At 53.3% G+C, this 23742-nt stretch overlaps 2 protein-coding genes across 11 annotated transcripts in view; one reads left to right on the plus strand and one right to left on the minus strand.

Annotated features, from left to right (window-relative positions):
• The first annotated feature begins 510 nt into the window (after positions 1–510).
• KDM8 (lysine demethylase 8) overlaps positions 511–23742 on the plus strand; it is a 29616-nt gene continuing 6384 nt past the window's right edge. For 4 of the 9 annotated variants that reach the window (XM_047713725.1, XM_047713726.1, XM_047713727.1 and 1 more), the window contains exons 1-7: positions 1038–1353; positions 12528–13035; positions 14654–14820; positions 15489–15621; positions 17725–17769; positions 22626–22775; positions 23572–23664. In XM_047713725.1, the coding sequence (XP_047569681.1) occupies positions 1310–1353; positions 12528–13035; positions 14654–14820; positions 15489–15621; positions 17725–17769; positions 22626–22775; positions 23572–23664 (1140 nt within the window). In that variant the 5' untranslated portion in view covers positions 1038–1309. Of the gene's footprint in view, positions 628–1015; positions 1354–12527; positions 13036–14653; positions 14821–15488; positions 15622–17724; positions 17770–22625; positions 22776–23571; positions 23665–23742 lie in introns of those variants that run through there. The other 5 variants (XM_047713732.1, XM_047713734.1, XM_047713733.1 and 2 more) reach the window with 5 other exon arrangements.
• NSMCE1 (NSE1 homolog, SMC5-SMC6 complex component) overlaps positions 9320–23742 on the minus strand; it is a 56104-nt gene continuing 41681 nt past the window's right edge. Inside the window, exons 9-10 of one of the 2 annotated variants that reach the window (XM_047713736.1) lie at positions 17908–17920; positions 9320–9334 (exon numbers count right to left, since the gene is read on the minus strand). The gene's annotated coding sequence lies outside the window, so the exon portion shown is untranslated. The remainder of the gene's footprint in view (positions 9335–17907; positions 17921–23742) is intronic. The other variant, XM_047713738.1, reaches the window with a different exon arrangement.

Consider the following 23742-nt stretch of genomic DNA (forward strand, 5'->3'; position numbering starts at 1 on the left):
TAGGATCTGGGGGCACCTGGGTGGCTCAGTGGGTTAAGCCTCTGCCTTTGGCTCAGGTCACGATCTCAGGATACTGGGATGGAGCCCTACATTGGGCTCTCTGCTCAGTAGGGAGCCTGCTTCCCCCTCTCTCTTTCTGCCTGCCTTTCTGCCTACTTGTGATCTCTGTCTGTCCAATAAATAAATTTAAAAAAAAATTAGGATCTGTGACTTTCCCAAAACACAAGGATTTGGCCACTTTATTTCGGTGGGCATTTGTTGACCTCTCTGTAAACCAGGAAAGAGAATCATCATAACAGTACGGTTCAGATGAAATGGTGCATGCGACGCTGACTAGCCCACTTAGTTATCAGAGCTGAGGAAGTCGCAGGTGTCCCCCAGGTGGGAGGAGAAACCGAGGAACAAGCCTCCACCAGGCTGGTCACCACCCCCTAAACAGGACGGGGCGGAGCCGCGGCATCGATCACTCGGCGCTCGGCTAGCGCCCCGAGCTGATAAGCTGAGCACTGAGTGATCGATACGTCGGCAAGTCTGACTACCCGAAGGAGAAGGCCGGTGTGTTCCGACGAAACGGATCAGGTCGTCGCCAGCCTCTGGGCGACGGGACACCACCCACACTCGGAACGGGTGAGCTTGAGCAACTCCAGAGGACGGGCGGCTCCGGCTCTGTAGAACCGGAGAGGACCGCGCAGGCGCTGTGTGGAAAACCGGGGCGGGGGTGGGGAGGAAAGGGAAAGAGAGAGAGAGAGACAGAGAGAGACAGCCTCGCGCGTGCGCCTTGGAAAGCCCGTGGCGGCCCTACGAGAGACAGATACAGACGGCCTGGCGCGTGCGCTTTGGAAAGACCCGTGGCAGCTCTCCAAAGTAGCAAGACGGGTGTGAGCTGGGCGGTGAAAAAAAAAAAAAAAAAAAGCGCAAGCGGCCTGAGAACGCCTTCGTGCCCTGCTGGGTGTAGGGTACAACCCCGCTCGTTTTACGCCTGTAATTTCGTTTTTGCGCATGCGTAAAGCCTCAGTAGGTGGTGTGGGCCTGCGCAGTTCTCTGCCCCCACCTCCCATTGGTGCAAACCTAGCGCGCCTGCGCGAGTTTGTGTTTCTTCCGTGACGGTAGCCGCAGGTATCTTCCTGCTGTTGCTTTCGGACCGAATCTGCCTTTGTCACCGGCCTGCAGCGGGGGCGGCTGCAAACCGAATGTGGGCCGCTAGCAGTGAAGTCCCGGGAAGGGAAGGGGTGTGAAGCCTCGGGTGGATCGTTGGTGTGGGGTACGTGATGGACAGGGATTTCTCGTTGAATAGAGGCTAACGCTGAGCATGGGTGTTGCCTTCTGCCCCCCCCGCGTTAGGATCCCGCAGAGGTAAGTCACCGTGCTCAGCAGGCCCAAGGTCGGCAGGTAGGCAGGTGTTGGGGCCCCGCCAACGGCCCAAACCCGAGACAGCGTGGCGTGTAGGATGCCAGACGTACTCTTGCGCGGGTGAATAAAGCTTTCCAGATATTTCCAAACCTCCTTGGAAAGTTTTATGAAGCTCCTTAGAAAGCTCTTGTTTTTTTGCACAACTTTTGTGGAATAGTGCCACAGTAAAGTTGGAGAGATTTCAACACTAACTGCACAGACTGTTCCCAGAAAGCTGGTTAGAGGGTTCTGTTCCGGAAGGCACCCGTGGGAGGCTTCTCATGACCAGCATGCCGCTCTTGGCGGCAGCCTGAGACCTTTGTGGGGCCCTTGGGGCAGGGAGTGGAGCAGTTTGATAAGGCCCGCCTGACACTCTCTGCGAATCCTGGTGAGATTCTTTTTTGTTTTGTTTTTTTTTTACTTTTAAGATTTTATTTATTTGATAGATCAGGAGTAGGCAGAGTCAGGCAGAAAGAGAGAGGGGGAAGCAGGCTCCCCGCTGAGCAGAAAGCCGGATGCGGGCTCTATCCCAGGACCCTGAGATCATGACCTGAGCTGAAGGCAGAGGCTTAACCCACTGAGCCACCCAGGCGCCCTTCCCAGTGAGATTCTTTTTTTTTTTTTTTTTTAAGATTTTATTTATTTATTTGACAGAGAGAGAGAGAACACAAGTAGGCAGAGAGGCAGGCAGAGAGACAGGAGGAAGCAGGCTCCCCGCCGAGCAGAGAGCCCGATGCGGGACTCGATCCCAGAACTCCGAGATCATGACCCGAGCCGAAGGCAGCGGCCCAACCCACTAAGCCACCCAGGCGCCCTTCCCAGTGAGATTCTTAAACTGTTTCATCCAACCAATTTAAAGACTATCCTGGGAGCTGCGTTAGGTTTTTAAAGATAAGAGAATTCTAGGGTGACTATGGTGGCTTCCTAGCAGGCTTTCTTTTGTAACCCCCAGAACCCACTTGGGCTGTTCACTAAGGAAAGACTAGTTTACTTCCATAATGTGCTCTGTGTGGGTGGTGAATTTAGGAAGTCAGGACTATAGTCTGTGCAGGCTCTCTTATATAGTCTATCCTTGGCTCCTCTGTGTGTGTTTAAAGATTTTATTCATTTATTTGACGGAGACACAGTGAGAGAGGGAACACAAGCAGGGGGAGTGGGAGAGGGAGAAGCAGGCTTCCTGTGGAGCAGTGAGCCCGATGCAGGGCTCCATCCCAGGACCACCTGAGCCGAAGGCAGATGCTTAACAACTGAGCCACACAGGTGCCCCTCCTTTGTGTTTAATACCACCAATAGGAAGCTTTTCTTGAGGTCAGCATTAGGTTGATTTCCAAAGCCCAGATCGAAGCCACTCAGAGATGTTAGTTCCTATAGCCTTTATGGGAGCCCCATGCCAAGATTAGCCTTTTGTGCATCAATAAAAAGGCCCTGTTGATGCCAAGACACAGTCCACTGAGAAGCTGTTCTATGCAGTCTGTACCTTACCTTCCCCTGAAAGCTGTCCCCTTTCACAACGCTAGTACATTGGTGCTCTGAAAGGTCAGTTTAAAAAGTCAGGGCAGGGGCGCCTGGGTGGCTCAGTGGGTTAAAGCCGCTGCCTTCGGCTCAGGTCATGGTCCCAGGGTCCTGGGATCGAGCCCCGCATCGGGCTCTCTGCTCAGCGGGGAGCCGCTTCCTTCTCTCTCTCTCTGCCTGCCTCTCTGCCTACTTGTGATCTCTGTCTGTAAAATGAATAAATAAAATCTTTAAAAAAAAAAAAAGTCAGGGCAGGGAGCCTGGGTGGCTCAGTCATTGAGTGTCTGCCTTCGGCTCAGGTCATGATCCCAGGGTCCTGGGATCGAGCCCCACGTCAGGCTCTCTGCTCGGCGGGCAGCCTGCTTCTCCCTCTCCCACTCCTCCTGCTTGTGTCTCTTTCCTTGTCAAATAAATAAATTTTTAAAAATTTTGTTTTTTTTTAAAGTCAGGGCACAGGAGCACTTGACCTGACAACCTGCACCTTCACTTCCTTCCAAAAAAAAAAAGGCTTCTGTGACCAACAAAAGGTCTCTAGGCTGATACTGTGGTGGAGTTCTAGGAGACTGACTTTAATGTGGTGATATAGGGCCCCTCAGGCTTTTTCATGATTAGGGTGACCATAGGTCTCAGTTGGCCTGGAATAACCCTAATTTCTGATTTGTCCAGTCCCAACTATTAACTATTTAGATAATAATAAATACTGAAATACTGAAATTTACATATATATGAAAGAAAGCTACTAACAGCACTCTGGGTACTTAGCTTGTGTAAAATGAAATTCTTGCTCGCACAAATGAGAGTTCCAAGCAATGAAAAACAACATTGGAGAAAATGCTAAGAATACAAAATTCTACAAGAGAAAAATGTATACCAAGCCCCCCCCCCAAAGGTGGGGGGGACAGGGTCTTATATATAGCATCGTGGTTTGTTAGAAATATTCTATAGTTAACCCTCCCATCACTGACCTCCAGAAGGCTGTTTCTTCCATCTCTGCTTATGCCTTTTGATTTTATGTGGAATCCCGGGAGGCCGATTGGAAAACCAGTCTACAGCACCGCTCTCTGAAAGACTTTCACACCATTTATTTTTGACTCCCTCCTCTGGAAAGCTGTTGAGTATAACCTTTTATAAAAGGCAATTCAGTGAGGAACTCTGGGAAGCCAGTCAATAAAGCCAGGTCATAAGGCGACTCTAGCTGATGAATATAAAAACCAAAAAGCCCTTTTTTTTTTTTTGGTCAGACCACTACATGGGGGATGCTAGCGGGCTGATTTGTAAAGCCAGGACTTGAGGCCACTTAGAAAGGAGTTTCATGTAGCCTGTAACAGACCTTCGCCTTCAGTGGAGGGCCAGAGCGAATGGCTGATTGTGTGCAGGCCACTGCCTACAGCCCACGTGAGGCCACCTGCTCTGTTGGTTTCAGACAGCAAGAAGGTGCTTGGCCCCAACCAGCGCAGGCCCGCTTCTCCTGTGACGCCACTTCACGTGGTAATGGGAGCTAATGGGAGGGTTCGTTGGTAGAACATATCCTGGTTCCTGGTTTTCCGAAGACACCGGGGAAGTAGATTGGTTTGTAAAACTAACACAAAGCTTGGGTTTCACCTGGTCCCCAGACGAGGGCCTGATGTGTAAGGAAGCCGCTTTCTGAAACCCTTGATGAGTCCTCTTTGAGGGCCTGTTCCATGTAGTACCTACTGCATGGCCCCTCCCCCAGAGGCTGTTTGCTATGGCAACTGTTTAAAAGGCAAAGGTTGGGGGCACCTGGGCGGCTCAGTCTTTGGGCCTCTGCCTTCAGCTCATGGCCTGATCCCAGGGTCCTGGGATCCAGCCCATGTCTCGCTCCCTGCTTGGCGGGAGGCCTGCTTCTTCCTCTCCCTCTCCCCTGCTTGTGTTCCCTCTCTCGCTCTGTCTCTCTTTCAAATAAATAAAGTCTTTTTTAAAAAATTAAAAAAAAAATAAAAGGCAAAGGTTCTGAGAAGCTGTAAGATCAAGATTGCTGCAAGATTACTCAGATAACGACCAGCCTGCTCCCTCCCCGTGCATCGCTGCTTCATGCTGCCAACAGACGGTCTTCTGGGAGGCTACTGGGTTTTGGTTTTTTTGTTTGTTTTTTATTTTCTAAGATTTTTAAGTAATTTTAAGATTTATTTTAAAATTTTATTCGTGTTCCAGGATTCATTGTCTATGCACCACACCCAGTGCTCCACGCAGTACGGGCCCTCCTAACTCCCTCTCCTCCTCCCCTCCAAAAACCCTCAGTTTGTTTCTCAGAGTCCACAGTCTCTCATGGTTCGTCTCCCTCTGATTTCCCCCAATTCAGTTTTCCCTTCCTTCTCCTAATGTCCTCCATGTTATTCCTTATGCTCACAAATAAGTAAAACAATATAACTGACTTTCTCTTCTTCACTTCCTACACTCAGCATAATCTCCTCCAGCCCCGTCCATGTTGATACAAATGTTGGGTGTTCATCTTTTCTGATGGAGGCATAATACTCCATTGTATATATGGACCATATCTTCTTTATCCGTTCGTCTGTTGAAGGGCATCTTGGCTCTTTTCACAGTTTGGTGACTGTGGCCATTGCTGCTGTGAACACTGGGGTACAGATGGCCCTTCTTTTCCCTATCTCTGTATCTTTGGGGTAAATACCCAGTTGTGCAATTGCAGGGTCATAGAGTAGCTCTACTTTTAGTTTCTTAAGGAATCTCCACACTGTTTTCCAAAGTGGCTGCACCAACTTGCATTCCCACCAACCGTGTAAGAGGGTTCCCCTTTCTCCACATCCTCTCCAACACTGTTGTTTACTGTCTTGTTAATTTTGGCCATTCTAACTGGTGTAAGGTGGTATCTCAATGTGGTTTTGGTTTGAATCTCTCTGATGGCTAGTGATGATGAACATTTTTTCATGTGTCTGTTAGCCATTTGTATGTCTTTGGAGAAGTGTCTGTTCATGTCTTCTGACCATTTTTTTACATGATTATCTGTTGTTTTGATATTGAGTTTGAGGAGTTCTTTATAGATCTTGGATATCAGCCCTTTGTCTGTACTGTCATTTGCAAATATCTTCTCCCATTCCGTGGGTTGTCTCTTTGTTTTGTTGACTGTCTCCTTTGCTGTGCAGAAGCTTTTTGTCTTGATGAAGTCCCAAAAGTTCATTTTATCTTTTGTTTCCTTTGCCTTTGGAGACCTATCTTGAAAGAAGTTGCTGTGGCTGATGTCAAAGAGGTTACTGCCTATGTTCTCCTCTAGGATTTTGATAGATTCCTGTCTCACGTTGAGGTCTTTTATCCATTTCGAGTTTATCTTTGTGTATGGTGTAAGAGAATGGTCAAGTTTCATTCTTCTACACATAGCTGTCCAATTTTCCCAACACCATTTATTGAAGAGACTGCCTTTCTTCCACCGGACATTTTTTCCTGCTTTGTCGAAGATAATTTGACCATAGAGTTGAGGGTCCATCTCTGGGCTCTCTACTCTGTTCCACTGGTCTATGTGTCTGTTTTTGTGCCAGTACCGTGCTGTCTTGGTGATCACAGCTTTGTAGTAAAGCTTGAAGTCAGGCAACGTGATGCCTCCAACTTTGTTTTTCTTTTTCAACATTTCCTTAGCAATTCGGGGTCTCTTCTGGTTCCATACAAATTTTAGGATTGTTCCAGCACTTTGAAAAATGCCAGTGGAATTTTGATCAGGATGGCATTGAAAGTATAGATTGCCCTAGGCAATATAGACATTTTACAATTTATTCTTCCAATCCATGAACATAGAATGCTTTTCCATCTTTTTGTGTCTTCTTCAGTTTCTTTCATGAGTGTTTTGTAGTTCCTCGAGTACAGATCCTTTATGTCTTTGGTTAGGTTTATTCCCAATTATCTTATGGTTCTTGGTGCTACCAATGGAATGGTAGTAAATGGTAGTAAATGGAATCGATTCTCTAATTTCCCCTTCTGTATTTTCATTGTTAGTGTATAAGAAAGCAACTGACTTCTGTATGTTGATTTTGTATCTTGCCATGTTACTGAATTGCTGTATGAGTTCTAGTAGTTTGGGGGTGGAGTTTTTTGGGTTCCATATAAAGTATCATGTCATCTGCAAAGAGAGAGTTTGACTTCTTCTTTGCCAGTCTGAATACTTTTATTTTTTTTGTTGTGTGATTGCTGTTGTTAGGACTTCTAATACTATGTTGAACAAGAGTGGTGAGAGTGGGCATCCTTGTCTTATTCCTGATCTCAAAGGGAAGCTGTCAGCTTTTCCCCATTGAGGATGATACTTGCTGTGGGTTTTTCACAGATGGAGTATATGAAGCTGAGGAATGTTCCCTCTATCCCTATACTTTGAAGCGTTTTAATCAGGAACGGATGCTGGATTTTGTCAAATGCTTTTTCTGCATCAATTGAGAGGACCATGTGGTTCTTCTCTCTTCTCTTATTGATTTGTTCTATCACATTGATTGATTTGCGAATGTTGAACCATCCTTGCATCCTACGGATAAATCCCATCTGGTCATGGTGGATAATCTTTTTTTTTTTTTTTAAAGATTTTATTTATTTATTTGACAGAGATCATGAGTAGGCAGAGAGGCAGGCAGAGAGAGAGGAAGAAACAGGCTCCCTACTGAGCAGAGGGCCTGATGTGGGGCTCGATCCCAGGACTCTGGGATCATGACCTGAGCCGAAGGCAGAGGCTTTAACCCACTGAGCCACCCAGGCGCCCCAATGTCCCAAATCTTTGTTCGTATCTGTAAAACCACACATCATGGGATTAGGAGGAATATATTAGATGATGTACATAAAACATGGAGCATTGACACAGCATGTAGGAAAGTCACTTCATTTTCCCTGAACTTTAGTTTCTTCATCAGCAAAAGAAGGGTGGGGTTGTGGGGAGAATGATCGCATGCTTCCATAACCACCTGACAGCTGTGGGAGGTACAGATCAAAGCAGAGGGAGAGGAAAGCTGGGCGAACTGTGCAATAGACAGCAGGCCTGAGAACAACCCTTACGTTATTGCTGTAACTTGAGGACATGTCTGGAAAGAGGTACTTAAAACATAATGACACACAAGAAAGATGGGTCGTTTCCCTCCGTGAAGTGATGGGATTTTCTCATCCGTTAAGTGGGATTAATAATTTCTCCTTTACCGATTTTTCTTGACAAGCGACCTGGACTCCCGGCTTCATCTAGGTCTGGCTGGAGATAACTCTCCTTCACCTGGAAGACCATGGAAGGGGTGACCAGACAGCCTCAGTTTTAAATCTCTGCATGCCCTCTTCCCAGCCAAGTGCTTTGGTTAAGTCATTCAACTTCTCTGCTTTAGCTTCCTTAGCAGTGAAATGGGGATGATGATACTGTCTTCGAGTTTCTGTAAGAATTAAGAAGTGCCAAAAAAAAAAAAAAGAATTAAGAAGTGCCTGGGGCATACGGGGCTTATAGCCAATACTTTGTATGTTCTCAGCATCATGGGGCCAGTGTGAGATTTGGTGAGATTATCACACAGGACTGTCCGTATTCTACCTGCTGTTACTCATGAGCTGGGGAGAAATGAGCTAACTTGGAGCCCAGAGATAGGGTTGGGGCTGTCCCTCTTCACTTCCCTGTCATACACATTGGCACTAAAGGAAGCCATGTGTTTTCCTTCCGTTCTGTTGTGTGAGTTACAGTTGAGTCCCAGTGTGTCAGGGAAATCCGGACCGGGGTGTTTATTAGTTATTTACTGCTGTATAACAAATCACCATAAACTGAGTTGCTTAAAACAATGTGTATTTATCAGTGTCTTTGGGTCAAGAGTCTGGTGTGTCGTAGATGGGTCCTCTGCATCAGGATCTCAAAAGGCTCCGATTATGGTGTCGGTCAGGACAACATCCTTATCGGTTCAGCTGGGCAAGGATCTAAACCCCTGTGGTTGTCAGAACAATTCAGTTCCGAGGGCCTCGCTTCCTAGCTTGCTGTTGGCTCAGCCCCATCGTCTGTTTGCCATGTGGATCTCCAACATGGCCGCTTGCGTCACCAACACACACAAGCCCGGAAGGCAGCAGGGAGTCTGCTAGTCGCAGAAGTTACCGTCTCGTGTATCCTGAGCAACGGGCATCCCATCACCTTTGCCATCTTAGGCCAGAAGGAAAAAAAAGAGCCACACATATCAAACTTGCACACCTGCTGGTTAGAAGCAAGTCGTGATGGTTTTCTCTTGCTGCCACGACAAATTACTTCAGACTTGGTGGCTTACGGTTCTCTGGGTTAGAGGTTCAACATGGGACTGACAGGGCTAAAATCAAGGTCTCGACAGGGCAGTATTCCTTTTTGGGAAGCTCCAGGGGAGAATCCATTTCCTTACCTTGTCCAGCTTCTAGAGGCTTCCACACCCCTCAGTTAGTGACACTCCGCCCCATCTTCAAAGCCAGCAACACTGTGTCTCTCTGACCCTTCTGCAGTCACCTCTCCCTCTTACTCAGACTTTAGCCAGGAAAGATTCTTCTAAGAGCTCCTGTATTAGGTTGGGCCCAACCACATCATCCAGGATGATCTTCCCATCTCAACGTCCCTGTTCCTGATGGCATTTGCAAAGGCCATTATTCTGTTTACCCAGTGGTAGGTCCTGCCTGTGCTCAGGAGGAGGGAGTTGGAGAAGAGCGACAGTAACAGGAGGCAAGGACCACCAGGGAGCTGTGGCTCTCTCCCCGTCACTGGGTAGGAGGCACCTAATACAGTTTCGTCACAGGCAAGTTTTCTTTCTGGCCTCCACCACCCACCAGGAGATGCTGGGTGACGTGCCTTCTGTGGGCCAACTAGGGTTCTTTGTTAACCAAAGAGGCCAACCCGGGCTGCCATAAGGAAGAAGACGTTTCTCGGAGGGCCCCAGTGGGACCACAGAACGAATGGAAGGCTGGAAAGCTGCCCTTGGAAAAGAATAAGAAGGCAAGTGGCTGTGTGATCTAGGAATCGGGGACAATCTGTGACAAACGGGCCCTAGCAAGAACAGTCTGGTCCAGAAACAGCCAGTGGGAGACAACAAAGTGCCAACTGTCTCCACTCTAGTTGATCACAATGCAAGTCATTTTTGGCTGAAGAGGCATTCCAGCATGGGTCCATATGCCTGGTTGGGTGGCTCCTGAGGCTCTGTCATCCCCCTGGGCCTCAGAGTCCTTCCCTTCCAGCCGGTGGGTAGGGAAAGCATGGAGAACGCTCCAGGAGGTGTGTGCGGGCCAGACCTGGGAGTGGCTCTGTCACTGACATTCACGCTCGCTACCACTTGGTGGCATGGTCCCATCTCATTGTGAGGGAGACCTGGAGATGTCGTCTGTGTGCCCAGGAGGAACGAGGACTGGATTCTGGCGAGCTTGAAGCAAGGATGTCTTTGTAAATAAAGTTTTATTTGAACGCGACCATGCCCGTCCGTTTACCTACTGTACACGCTGCATGGGCAGGGCAGTGACATGGTGACTGTCCCGCCTGCCAGGCCTGAAAGGGGGACTCTCTGGCCTTCTACAGAAAGAATATTGAGCTCCAGTGTAGTGCAGTCTCTGCAAAAAGTACAATGGTCCCTGTTTCTTGGCATCCACGGAGACGGGGATGTGACGGCTGTTAGCCTTACCTAGTGTGTCGTAGCGCAGGTGAAAAAGGGATTGCGAGCAGTTAGGAATCCGGGACCACCTCCTCGTTAGGGCTGGCCTCATTAGGGCTGGCCTGCTGTCTGTATATAATGCCACCGAAAGCTCCAACTGTGATATTTTTCCTTTCTCTGTGGGTTTTATGTATTTCCACGTCTCTTCCTGAGAAGTTGAGACCTCGTTCCTTTGGGAGTCTTCACTGAGTCCCTGCTGGGAGCCAGACTCAGGGAAATGAGACCTGTTCCTGCCCTGGAGAAGCCCCAGCTAGCACGGGAGAGACAGCCATGTAGGCTGGTATCCAGAATCCATTTGGGAGAAGCATGGTTAAAGAAAGTCAAGAGCTGTTCCAGCACAAAATGCTGTCAGAGAGTGCTGGCGGGCTTCCCATACGGGGTCGTTGAGGGTGGACCTTAAAAGTCGGATGGGAGTTTGCCAGAGAGGCGGGGTGTCAGAGGCATTCCAGACAAGGACAGTATGTGATCCTCTCTGAGCAAACATTTATCTGGCACCCACGGCAAGCCTGGTCCTGTGCCAGGTCCACAATGTAGCCGTGACCCCAGACAGATGAGGGCCATGCCCGTAGAGTTTACGCCCAGCCAAGAAGGCTGCTGTAGAATCACGACACATGTGATGCCGTCACAAAGGACACGTGTGGGAACCTAGAAGGGAAGAAGTCTGTGTGGTCTCTCTGTCTTTGGAAAATAACTTTAGATAATTTTTTACTTTTATTTTTTTATCCTGTTTATTTATTTTAAGATTTTTTTTTTTTTTTTTGACAGAGAGATCACAAGTAGGCAGAGAGAGAGGAGGACGTCAGGCTCCCCGCTGAGCAGAGAGCCCGATGCGGGGCTCGAGCCCAGGACCCTGAGACCATGACCTGAGCTGAAGGCAGAGTCTTAACCCACTGAGCCACCCAGGCGCCCCTTTTATCCCATTTTAATTTAATTATTATTAATTTATTTTTTCATCACGATACGTGCACTACTCAATCCCCATCCGCTGTTTCACCCATCCCTCCCTCTGGGAACCATCAGTTCTCTAGAGTTAAGAGTCCAGAGTCAAGAGAGTCAAGAGTTTCTTGGCTTCTCTCCTCTCTCTCTCGGCTCGTTTGCTTTGTTTCTTAAATATCACAGGAGTGAGATCATATGATAATTGTCTTTCTCTGACTGATTTCCCTTGGCCAAAGCTCCCGCCAGTCATTGCAAATGGCAAGATCTCAATTTTTATGGTTGAATAATATTCGAACACACACACACACATCACATCACATGTTCTTCATCCGTTCATCTATCAGTGGACACGTGGGCTGCTTCCATAGTTTGCCTGTTATAAAAATGCTGCAGTAACCCCAGGGTACACGTATCCCTTTGAATTAGTGTTTTTTGTATTTTGGGGGGCAGATACCCAGGAATGCGGTTGCTGGGTGGTAGGGTAGTTCCATTTTTAATTTTTGGAGGAACCTCCATATTCTTTTCCATGGTGGCTGTACCAGTTTGCATTCCCACCAACATGGGACTGGAAGACGGTTCCTCTTTCTCCTCATCCTCGCCTGCACTTGTTTCTTGTGTTGTTGATTTTAACCGTTCTCACGGTTGGAGGTGAAATCTCACTGTGGTTTCGATTTGCCTTCCCCCGATGAGGCGGGCTATGGAGCATCTTTCTATGTGTCTGCTGGCCGTCTGGATGTCTTTTGGGGAAATGACTGTTCGTGTCTTCTGCCCATTTTGTAGTTGGATTATTTGTTTTTTGAGTGTTGAGTTGTGTCGGTTCCTTATATATTTTGGATACTAACCCTTTCTCGGGTATGTCATTTGCAAATATCTTCTCCCCTTCAGTGGGTTGCGTTTTAATATATATTTTTAAACTCTCAGTGGTTGACGTCTTGGCCACTGGATGTCATCACAGATCAAGCTTCCCCCCACCCCAGTGTGATTTTATGAAAACCTACAAACGTACGTATTTAGGTGTGCAATTTGGTGTTTTGCCCTAATTGTTCTTTCTTCCCCCACCACCTTCATCAGGCTAGGCCGGCAGAGGGGCCCCATGGCTGAAGACAACCGAGAGCCCCTGGCAGGAGCCGGCGCTCTCCGGGAAGCCCTCTGGGCGCTCCTGCCCCCCACGAAAGAGGAGCTGGTGCCGGAGCTCGGGGAGAAGGTGGAGCTGGGCGCGGCGCGGCTACTGCAGGAGGCCGCTGAGCAGTTCTGCGGGGGCCGCCGGAGCGAGTGTCTGCAGGCCAGCGAGGCCATCCTGGACTACTCCTGGGAGAAGCTCAACACGGGCCCGTGGCGGGACGTCCACAAGGACTGGCGCCGCGTCTACGCCTTCGGCTGCCTGCTGAAGGCTGTGTGTCTGTGCGATGAGCCCGGGAACGCCCCCGCGGTGGCAGAGGCCCTCAAAGTCTGTGACATGGGCCTGCTGATGGGGGCGGCCATCCATGGGGACATCCTCATTAAAGTCGCTGCCGTCCTCCAGGCGCACCTCCCCTCAGGAAAGCGGCCCGGCCCAGCCCGGCAGCAGCCCGGCACAAAGGTATCTGGGTGGGGGTGTTGCCTACCACACCTCATGCGCCTCCACAGCCCGCTTTTTTCTAGAAGGGAGGAGTCTGCTGTCCCCAGGGCCGAGGCCTGGCAGCATGCCGACCTCTGGCGGGAAAGAGCATCTCTGTGGATTTAGAAATGGAACGGCTTGGTCTGCTTTCTCGGTTTTCCCCACCGCGTTCTGCAAAAGCAGTGCCATTTCAGGAGAGACGGAGCGGAAGCCCTGCGGTCCCCGAGAGCAGCAGCTCAGAGGGCTCGTGTGGGCCCGCCTGCAGGCAGCGGTAGCCCACACCTTCCAGACTGTTCTCGGTCAGCTCGCTGAAGCACCACCCACTTTCCGGGCTGCCTCGCTCTCGGTGCTGCCTCCAGCTGCCTCCGGGCTCCGTGGCTCGTCGGTCCCGCCCGTGACGGCCTGGCGTGGGTGGTTCCTGGTATTCGGGGGCGCGAGGAACACGGCGCAGAGCTGAGGGCGGTGGCAGACAGCATTCAGGCCCCGGCGCTGGGTGCAGCCCTAACCTTTGGGCATGTGTGTTCGCCAGGAGGAAATAGGTCTGTGATGCAGGCGTGTGGGAACACAGTCCATCTCACCTGTGGGTTAAAAAGAAAAAAAAAGGCAAGAACAGGGAGACAGCCAGTTTTGGCTATGAAATCCTCAGGGGAGGTTTTCTGTGATACCCGGTGCTGCTGAGGACGCCAGGGGGCCATGGGCATGGTGTGTCGGTTGACCTTTCCAGGGGCAGGGCAGACCTGCCTGTGCCCTCGGACCTAGGGTCTGCCCTTCCCTTTCCCATGCCAAGTCTGTCCCAGGGGAGCATGGAGGTGGGCCCCATCCCCAAGGTGGTGCTCATGGCGTGGGCAGCGTTGGGCAGTATGTGCAGCTGAGGGGGACGGTACGCTCCAGAAGGGCCCCTTCTCCTGGAGCCCGGGTTCTAGGAGGCTGTCGACGAGCGTCTTGTCTCACGTGGTGAGAAAGGAGGGCAGGCAGTGTCGCTCACACTGACAAGGGCAGGTGTGACAACCAAAGTGAGGGGGTACAGGCTGAGAACCAGGCCAACGGTTGGTTGGCCTTGCACCCGGCCTGCGGGGTGATCCTGGGCACTCTGCCTGGGGGGGGGGTCTCCTCTCTGAGTAACATGACAGATGAGGAAACTGAGGCTGGAGAGAGTGACTTGCTCAGGGCATCCAGCCGGCTGGCGGCTGAGGCAGTTCAGGTGCAGCTACTCCCACTGGCTCGCCGGGACGGAGACCTGCTTTAGCTGGGCTGCTCGTCCCCGCGTGTCCCTGCCAGGGCAGTGGAACCTGGGCCAGGAGCACGTGGTCACGGGAAAGAGTCCTCGGACACCAGACGGCGTTTGGGATGGTGACTTTTCCTCTCGCGGAGTTTCGGTGAAAGCCGTGCGTTCCTTTTCTGATCGAACGGACACTTGAGCTGGTAAAGAGAAAAGTCTGGGTGTTGCCAGAATGAGCAGGAGGCGGCGCAGGGACAGCGCGTGCCCCTGGTGCTGCCGTCATCAGTGACAGGGAAGCTATCCCGCTGGGGACGTGGATGTCCAGCGCCTGTAGCGTTAACTTCTCCGCGCTTGTTTCCACTGTGTTTGGATTTTAAACAGAAAGCGAGGAACGACGGTGTTCCAGTTCCAGATGTGGCATCAGAGAGACCGGTCCCCCGGCTTCGCTGTCCGTCCCTCCAGCATTTCAGGAAGCAGTTTCTGGCTCCCGGGAGGCCTGTGATCCTGGAAGGTGTGGTGGACCAGTGGCCGTGCATGACCAAGTGGAGGTGAGTGGCTCTGCACGTCTGCAGCCCCCACTCCTGGGTACCTCCCTGCGTCCCAAGGACATGCAGCCTCGCACGCATGTCCCGACCGTCCACTGGGCAGTGGCCGACGTGCCGCAGCTGCGAGAAGGAGCAGGGGTTTCTGAGAGTGGGGGATCGGGTCCGTGGTCTCCCGTGGGGTTTGGAGGGAGTAGTTCCCACCAAGGCTGTGTGAAGAGTTGTGGCTGCAAATGTTCATGATGAGTTTTACTATGGACCTGCCACCTGGTCGGCGCGTGCCGTGTTTTCTCTCTGTCCTCCCCAGTTCCCATCGAGTGGGACAGGTACAGTTATCACCCCGGCTTACAAGCGTGGTGAATAAATAACTTCCTGGAGGTCCCCGGCCAGTGATGGGCAGGCCAGGCCCCCTTCAGCTCAGACGCCAGCACCCCCGTCATGCTGTCTGCTGTTTGCTCAGAGCTTTCTCTGTTCAGAGACCAGGGAAGCAGAGAGAGAACTGGGAGGCTGTCGGCCAGCAGGGCAGTAGAACCGCCCCGTCAGAGCCTCGGCAAACCAGCCTCCATGAAGAAGGGGTCACAGCAGTCTTTCCCTGTAGGGTGGACACCAGAGGAGGCCAGCATGGCCGAGTGCCCAGCAGGTCTTAGGCAAAGCCACACGTATCTGTCTCCTAGTCTAGAGTATATCCAGGAAATTGCCGGCTGTCGAACTGTCCCAGTGGAAGTCGGTTCCAGGTACACAGATGAAGAATGGTCGCAGACTCTCATGACGGTCAACGAGTTCATCAGCAAATACATCCGGGATGAGGTATGTCGTCGTGCCTCCTCGCCTCAGCGCTTCCCAGATGTCCCGGTGCTGCAGTCCGAGGATTTGGAGGGGCTGGTGGGGGGCCCAGAGCTGGACGCTGACTCATTTCAGCTCCTTTTTTTTTTCCCCCGGTACAATTCAGTGGTGTTTGTTTTTTTTTTTTTTAATTGTCTTTGTAAGATTTTGCAACCATCACCACCAATTCCAGAACATTCTCATCACTCCCCCAAGAAACGGTGTAGCCATGAGCGTCACTTCCTCTTCCGCCCTCCCCCCACCCGCGGACAACCGCTAACCTGCTTTATGTTTCCGTGGATTTCCCAATTCTAGACTTGGCGTAGAAGCGGACTTGGACAGCATGTGGCCTTCTGTGTCTGGCTGCTGTCAGCTCCGCACTCTTAGGGTTCCCTACTGTGGCTGTCCCGGGCTGTGGACACACCACACTTTATCGCCAGCTGATGGCCGTTCAGGTGGCCTACATTGGCTGGTGTGAAGATCGCCACTGGACACGTTCCCGTCCAGTTTCTGTGCAGACGTCTGTTTTTGTTCCTCTCGGGTGTATACCAGATATGGAATCGCTGAGTCACACGGTGACTCTGTGACCATTTTGAGGAACTGCCAGACGGTTTCCAAAAGCAGGTCTATTGTGTTATCGTATCACATTGGTCGCAGTGAGGGCCGGGGCTGGCCTCCCCTTCCTGAGGCCCGGGTGGCTGGGAACATAGCCCTTGTGCCCTGGAGCTCCCGAACCGTTCTTCTGGGCTTGGGGGGGAAGCCCACACACGGCACACAGACCTGGATGTCCACCTAGCCTCCGCAGTCGTGGCCGCCCCTCCTGGCCCAGAGAGCAGAGTCCTTCCCGAGGTCGGGGAATTCCAAATCCACGGTCTGCGACTGTTCCCCACACTTCCCGCAACCCACACTCGAGGCAGCCTCAGCCCCAGCCCCTGGAGAGTTCAGATTCAGTTTCATCATGGGTCCGCTGCAGTGCAAGGGTCCCCGGGGGTGGCCACGTTGGCTGACGGTCTGAAACACGGAAGAGTAACACAGAAAGCTCTGAGCGCAGCGTGGTTGGTGCCAGGCTAACCTGACCTCATCTTTGGGCCAGAATCTCCGTGAGAGCAGAGATCCCACAGATGGGCCCTGCCCACCTGGGAGGCCTGGGTCTGGCTTTGTTGTGACTTATGGAGTCGTCAGGAAGAGAAGGGAGTGAGGGAGAGGGCTGGAAACACAGAGTCTCGAGGGATTCTAGAGTGGGGCCTCACATGGTGTGAGCCTCCGAGCCCATGAGACCTGGGCCGGCTGCGCTCTGGCTGTGGCTGGGGGGAGCGGGGCCAGCCTCCCGTGGGCTCCAGCCCCCAGTGACCCTGCCAGAGCCCACACCACCCCCCGAGAGGGCCTGAAGCCTTGTGGAGCCCGGTTTGTAAGGCAGCGATCTTTCCATCCGTCTCATGGTGGAAATGTTCACAAAATGCTCGTCTCCTAGGAGTGCGGGCTGGGAGGTAGGAAATGGCTACTCAGTTGGGCTGGGAAGACAGTCGGTGGTTAATTTGGGGAAAATAAGTGGGCAGAAGCTATTAGAATTTAAAATACACACAGTCCTTCACTCAGTTGTTCTATTTTGGGGAGGACATATAAATACCAGAATATTGGGCTGTTCGCGGAAACACTGGCTAAGGAACTTGACTGCCCAGCACCTGGGGTGGTTGAATTAATGAGGCGTCCTACCTGCAAAGTGTTTGCCAAAAAAAAGTACAGACTCACCTGAGCAGCTGTTCGTGGGGTCGTCATTAAGTGGAGCGAACATTTCAAAGTAATAATAGGATATGATTCCATTTTTATTTATAAAAGAAATCCTCAGTGGGGAAAAGGCAACAGAGCCCGGGGCCAGTCCCTACAGAGGCAGCCCCAGATCCTGAGCCTGCGAGGGGCAAAGAGGGGACCAAGTGGGGACAGGACACAGTGGAGGGCTGTTGCCAGCTGGTGGCCTGCGGCTGGGGTGCGCCGGACCCGGGAGCTAGCGGGACAGCAGCCCCTGAGGCTGCTCCTTACGACTCACCAGGCTTTTTCTGTGTCACTTCCGGTTTCTCTTCTGCGGATTAGTCGAGGGACGTCGGGTACCTCGCGCAGCACCAGCTCTTTGACCAGGTAAGGCTGAGACCACGCTCCTCTGTCCTCGACCCTGACATCTTCCACCTCCCTGCCTGGGCTTCAAGCCCAGAAGGCAGGAAAGGCTCTAGCAGCCTCGTGGGCCACCTACGGGGGTGGCATCCACGTCCCCCTCACCAGCGCGCAGCAGGTCGTGAGCAGGAAACTGGCCATGCTGACCCCAGGGCCACAAGCCTGGGGGGCGGGGGAGGAGGAGGGGAGGGAGGCCATGGTGACGGAAGGAGGGGGCCCCATCGGGTAGAGCCAGGAAGTCAGAGCAGGTGTGGCCGGACCCGGAGGAAGGGTCCTGGGCAGCCAGGTGAGGGCAGCAGGCTCTGACCTGAACCAGAAAGAGCAGGTCGCTGCTGTCCTTGACTGTGGGTTTTCTCGGGGTTGGGGGCAGGGAATCCTGGCACCATCCTTTTACCCCATCTCCGTTGTCTGCTCACGAGGCCGTCTCCCCACGGCTGGGCTGGCACGCTCCTGGCAGGGGCTGGGTTTGGTTCCTCTGGGTCCCCAGCCCTGCTTGGCCAGACTGAAGACCCTTAGGACAGACTGGCCAAAGGCTGTAAGCGGAGGGGGTCTCGGGCTGGGGTGGAGGAGGAGTAGGGTACACCCAGGCTGGAGGACGTTGCAGGGAGAGGCCCCCTGTGCAGCGAGGCTCGGGAGCGCAGTCTGGAGCGGGCCTCATGTGCTGGGTGCGTCTGCCGGCCTGGGAGGGTGCGTTCAGAAGAGCAGAGCTAGAAGGCGAAGAGGGAGGCTGGGCCTCCACATGGGCGAGCCTTGAAGGCCAGACCAAGAACTCAGATTTATCTGCAAGGCAGTGGGGAGCCCTAAGAGGTTTCGGAGCAGGAGGGTCCGAGGAAGAGGAGGTATTGTGGGGAGATCCGTCAGGAGAGCCGGGTGGCTGTGAGGGAGGGAGCCTGGAGGCAGAAGTCCCGTGCCAGCTCCTCCCTCATGGTCCGCCTGAAGAAGGGAGCATCCCACGGTGGTGGTCCCACCGGCGTCCCTCAGCGTCCTGGGAGGGATGGAAATGCAGGCTCGGTCCCAGCCCCCACCCTGGCGCCCAGTGAGGAGGGGCACTCACGACGCGGTGGTGGGACCCCAGGGGCTGCCTGGCAGTGAGAAAGCGAGGGTGTGCCGTGGACAGAGGGAGCCCCACTCCTGTGGAGACAGAAAAAAGTGCCTCAGAAGGTGAACAGCACTTGGGGGTGGTCCCACGGCGTGTGGTTCTTTCCTTCTCTTCTCTGCAGTTTGCAGTACGTACACTCACCATTGCCAGAAAACATAGACTTTATGTTTAAACGTAGATGCACCAAAGTAAAGGAGAACCCGATCGCCTTCGCATGTTCAGAGCCGTCTGGTTAGGCTGGAATTATCTGATGGCTTATCCTGGGGAGGCCATCGGACTCTTTCCTTCCGTCCACCCCCCTGCCCGGGCCTGCAATCACTTCACTCTGTCCTGGGAGCGGGGGCCAGAAGGCTATACCCCCTCCAGGCTGGGCTTCCTCGTGAGCCCCTCTGTACCCTGCCCTGGGTCTGGCCCTGCGGGGGGACTGGGTAACAGTCACGTGTCTTCCCAGTGGACCTGAAATCCAAGTACGGCGGCTGGTGACGAGCACCCCCGGGAGAACAGGGCCGCCTTGTGGAAGAGGCTGGGCGGGAAGGAGGACTGTTGAGAGCCGATGGGTCTCCAGGAGGTGAGACTTCAGTGGTGACCTCCAAGACCAGCAGCCTCCAGCCACGGGGCAGACCTTTTGCCCATTTTGTACTGGGTTGCTTGCCTTTTTTTTTTTTTTAAGATTTTATTTATTTATTGGTTGCTTGCCTTTTGAGTGTTACGAGTTCTCTGTACACGTTCTGGGGATAAGCTAGTTGTCCACTGTAAGCGCCATATTTTTATGCCTGTCCTTAACTCTTATCTTGTCTCGAGACGAGGGGGGCCTGCCAGCCGGGGAGGGGGAGCAGCAGGAACGGACTTGCCCCTTGAGCGGGGGCTGGAGCCGAGCGCCCGGCGGGAGGGAAGGAGCAGGCGGGCTGGAAGAGGAAGGACGGTCATCTTCACGCACGGGGCAGCGTGGGAGGACTGGAGTGTTTCTCAGGACTGGACGGGAGGCCCCGGCGGGGAGGGGAGTGGAAGGTGGGCGGGTGGGGAAGCGGGAGCCGCCCTGGAGGCTGCTGCCATAGCCCAGGGAGAGCTGACGCCCGGGGAGGCGGATAGGTCGGGATGGGAGCCGGGTGGGCTCCTGCACGCAGGTGGCTGGGCGAGGCTGGGCGAGCAGGAGCAATCTAGGAAAACTCTAGATTTGAGACCCGAGTGTCCAGTCAGTGGAGCCAAGGGTGATGTGTCAGTCGGGCCAGAGCCGCCGTGGTGGGGCCCAGCAGGGCAGCACTTGGCCTGGGTGACGACAGGGTTATGCCCCGAAGGGGGAAGATCTAGGTCAGTCGGCCCAAACCACAGCCAAGGGGGAGCTGGGGCGTGAGTGTGCTGTGTTGGCCCCTTGACTGGGGCTGCTCTCCTTGCCTGTCCTGACAGGGGACCCACGTCTGGTTGGGGCCGTGCCAGCCTCCGGGAGCTTGCGCACCCGAAATTAAAGGGGCCGGAGCGGGTGGGGGCAGGGTGCACTGAGCTCTTCCCCAGGCCTCCCGAATTAGGATCCTGCCTCCTGCCCTCTCCCAAGGAAAGGGCAGTCTGAGCCAGCAGGCCCTGACTGTGCCATCCCAAGTGACCAGCCTGTCCCCCCAACCACAGTCACACCTGCCGGGGGCCCTGTGAAGCCCCAGGTAAACTCTCCTCCCTTTTCCATTTGACTAGAACAGGGGGAAGCAGTTTTAGAAGCAGAAGGCAAAGTGCCTGATTGCTTTTAAGATGAACCAAGACCTTGAAGACATTTTGTCTTCTGGAGGACCTGGGTCTTTCTCTTGGGTTCCCAGAGGTGTGTCTTCCCTCTGTTGCCCAGAGTGCCACTTGGCAGGTCCTGCACTGCTTTCTGGGGCCTTCTCTGCCTCCACAACGCTCAGTGGCTCCCACCCAAAACCTCTTGCCCAAAAACCTCTTTACTGACTCTTCTCCCAGGGACCCCATGTTGTGGAAGAGTGTGGTCACCACAATAGGCCTTCCTCTAATTATCGGCCACATAGTGGGAGCATTCCTTCTCTTGGGGGGAGTCTCTGAATCCGTGGCCAGTGGCTCTGATTACACCATTTGACCAACCAGTCACGGTCCAGAAATCCTGATGATGTCATCAGGGACCAATCAGCTTCTGAGCATTCCACAGGGTCAGCGTCCTCCCAGCAGGAAGCAGCCATGTGTGACAGAGCCTGGTAGTGATGGAGAAGCAGCACGTTCCCAGAGGCCTTTGGGGTCTCCTGCCACCACCCCCCCCCACCCCGTCCAACAGGGGACACCAGATTGGGAACTTGTACGTTAGCCCAGAGCAGTGGACACAGACGCATTCCTCTCTTTCTGCCCAGGCTGTTTGAGACAGAGCAGCCTGAGGTCCCTGCAGGGAAAACACTCCAGCCATTCCTAAGGATCGATCAGTGGCTTCTGGGCCAGCGCCCTGAACTTGGGGCAGCTATGACCGAAAGATCGGCGAAAGTCTGCCTGCAGCTGCCCCCTCAGGGAGACGCCCTCGCAAAATCCCTGAGGAAGGTAGCAGAGGGGTCCCCCCTGCCCCCTTGCCACCCAGTAGGGACCAGACTTTGGTTTCTGTGGGTTTTCCCCGAGCCTCCGAGCCACCCGCTCCCACAGTAGGCAGTCTTCGAGGTCTGGGGCTGCATGGGGTCATGGGGGCCTGGCACCCGGGGGAGAGAACCGGCGTCTGACAGTGAGGAAACCGCTCCCAGGCCAGCCTTGAGGGCCCAGCCGGAGCTGCACCCAGTGGAGCCATCCCACGGCCCCCTCAGGGTGTCTGGACCCCTCACCAGCGCGGATCGGGGGTGCTGGGGTCCCCTCTGCTGGGTGGGGGGATGCAGGACTAGAAGAAGTCTCCAGAGGGGATTACACACTGACTGAAAGCCCCTCTTGTCGGCGGGTCGGGAACAGCAGTCTGCCTTGTATCGAACAACTTCTATGTAGTGTCTGGGTTTTGCTCTTTGATTACTTGTGTAGCTTACATACTGGGATCCTTATTTTTCCTTGTTATCTCGTGCGAGCTCTCCACAGTAACCCTCACGTACTGCAGTGCGGGAGTTTCTCCCTTTATTGGCCTTTGTATTCGTGAACGTGTTCAAAATGCACACGGGGTGACCGCTTTCTCCTTAGTCCATTTTGGAAAAATCTCCCTTTCCAGAGATTTGATAAATACCCAACCCCACTTTCTTTCTGGTTTTTCCTTCATTTGATTTTTCAAAAACGTGCCACTTGGCAGAACGTTGCGAGCTGGTGTATTTTTAGGTGCAGAACAGTTTTATCAGGTTTTCAAAAAGGAAACGAAGGTAAAACGCACATGACAGGGAGACAAATCTGGAAATAAAATTATATACAAGTCTTTCCTAAGGATTATATATTTATTTTTCTTTCTTTTAAAAAATTGTATTTATTTGAGAGAGAGAGAATGAGCTCGCTTAGGGGGAGGAGCGGAGGGAGAGGGACAGGCACAGAGCCCAGCATGGGGCCCGATCTCATGAGATCACAGCCTGAGCCGAAATCAAGAGTCAGATGCTCAACCTGCTGAGCCACGCAGGTGCCCTCGTGTATTTATTTTTTCAGTTGGTTTTTCAGTTTCCCCAAAGTAACAGGCAGACGCGTCACGTGAAAGGGCAGTGTGTGTCCTGTGAGATGGTCCATTGACTTTGGGGCTGGTGCGTCCCTGGCCAGGGCTCGGCCCCCACATGTGCTCTGACCCCCACAGATCCCGGAGCTGAAGCGGGACATCAGTATCCCCGACTACTGCTGCCTGGGCGACGGGGAGGAGGACGAGATCACCATTAATGCCTGGTTTGGTCCCCGGGGAACGGTGTCCCCCCTTCATCAGGACCCTCAGCAGAACTTCCTGGTCCAGGTGGGAGTCGCTCTAGAGTGTCGGCCTCCCCCCGCCCAGCCCTGCGTGGCCTGGCCCCGTTATCCATGTTTAAACACCAGAGACAGGTGTAGACAAAAGTGAAAACAGAGAGATGGTACCAGGCTCCCTGTGGGGCCCTCCTTCTGGCGGGGGCTGCTTCCAGGTGTGGTTCTGGGACCAACAGCCCCTGGGATCGGGCAGAGCAGGGCCGGGGAGCCCTATCGGGACAGAGCAAGTGCCCTCACAGTGCCTGTCCTCTGCACTCCCCACCCACCACCCCCGCCCCGCCCGCCATCCATCAGAACCAGGCTGGTTTCTCCTGCCAGCACCTCTCCTCAGATAAGCTGGGTGGTGTCCTGAGACCCAGACGGAGTGGGTGTGTGTGTGTTTACTGCAAGGGAAGGGGCACCTGTTGTAAAACCACCTTTTTTTGTAGGCAGAGAGGTTTAACAGATGAGAACATTTTTCTAGCCCAAAGGCACTAGAATGGCTGAGAGCCGGGGCCCCAGATCCACTGTTTGGCGTGAACGCCAGCCCTGTCACCTATCAGCTTGGTGACCTTGGGCTGCTCGGCTAGCCTCCCTGGTTATTGATCCGTAATATATTTCGAGGCTAAACCTATGCTTGGCCTGGAACGGGGACAGGGATGGGGCAGTCTGGGTGCAGGGAACAGCACATCAAAAGGCACAGAGAGGTGTAGGAGGCTGGTGTGTTCAGGAACCTGCGGTCAGTGGGGCGGGGGGGGGCAGCCGTGACACTCGGGCAGCAGCAGAGTGACCAGTGACTGTCTCCCCAGGTGATTGGCAGGAAGTACATCCGGCTGTATTCCCCACAGGAGTCAGAGGCTTTATACCCGCACGAGACGCACCTTCTTCATAACACGAGCCAGGTGGGTGCTCGGAGGCCCCGTGTGTGTCGCTGCAGGTCCTCCCCGCCCCCCACCTACCCCGTCCTCGGAGACCAGGCA

The sequence above is a fragment of the Lutra lutra genome, chromosome 18, assembly GCF_902655055.1.
Source record: "Lutra lutra chromosome 18, mLutLut1.2, whole genome shotgun sequence".
Lineage (NCBI taxonomy): Eukaryota > Metazoa > Chordata > Mammalia > Carnivora > Mustelidae > Lutra > Lutra lutra.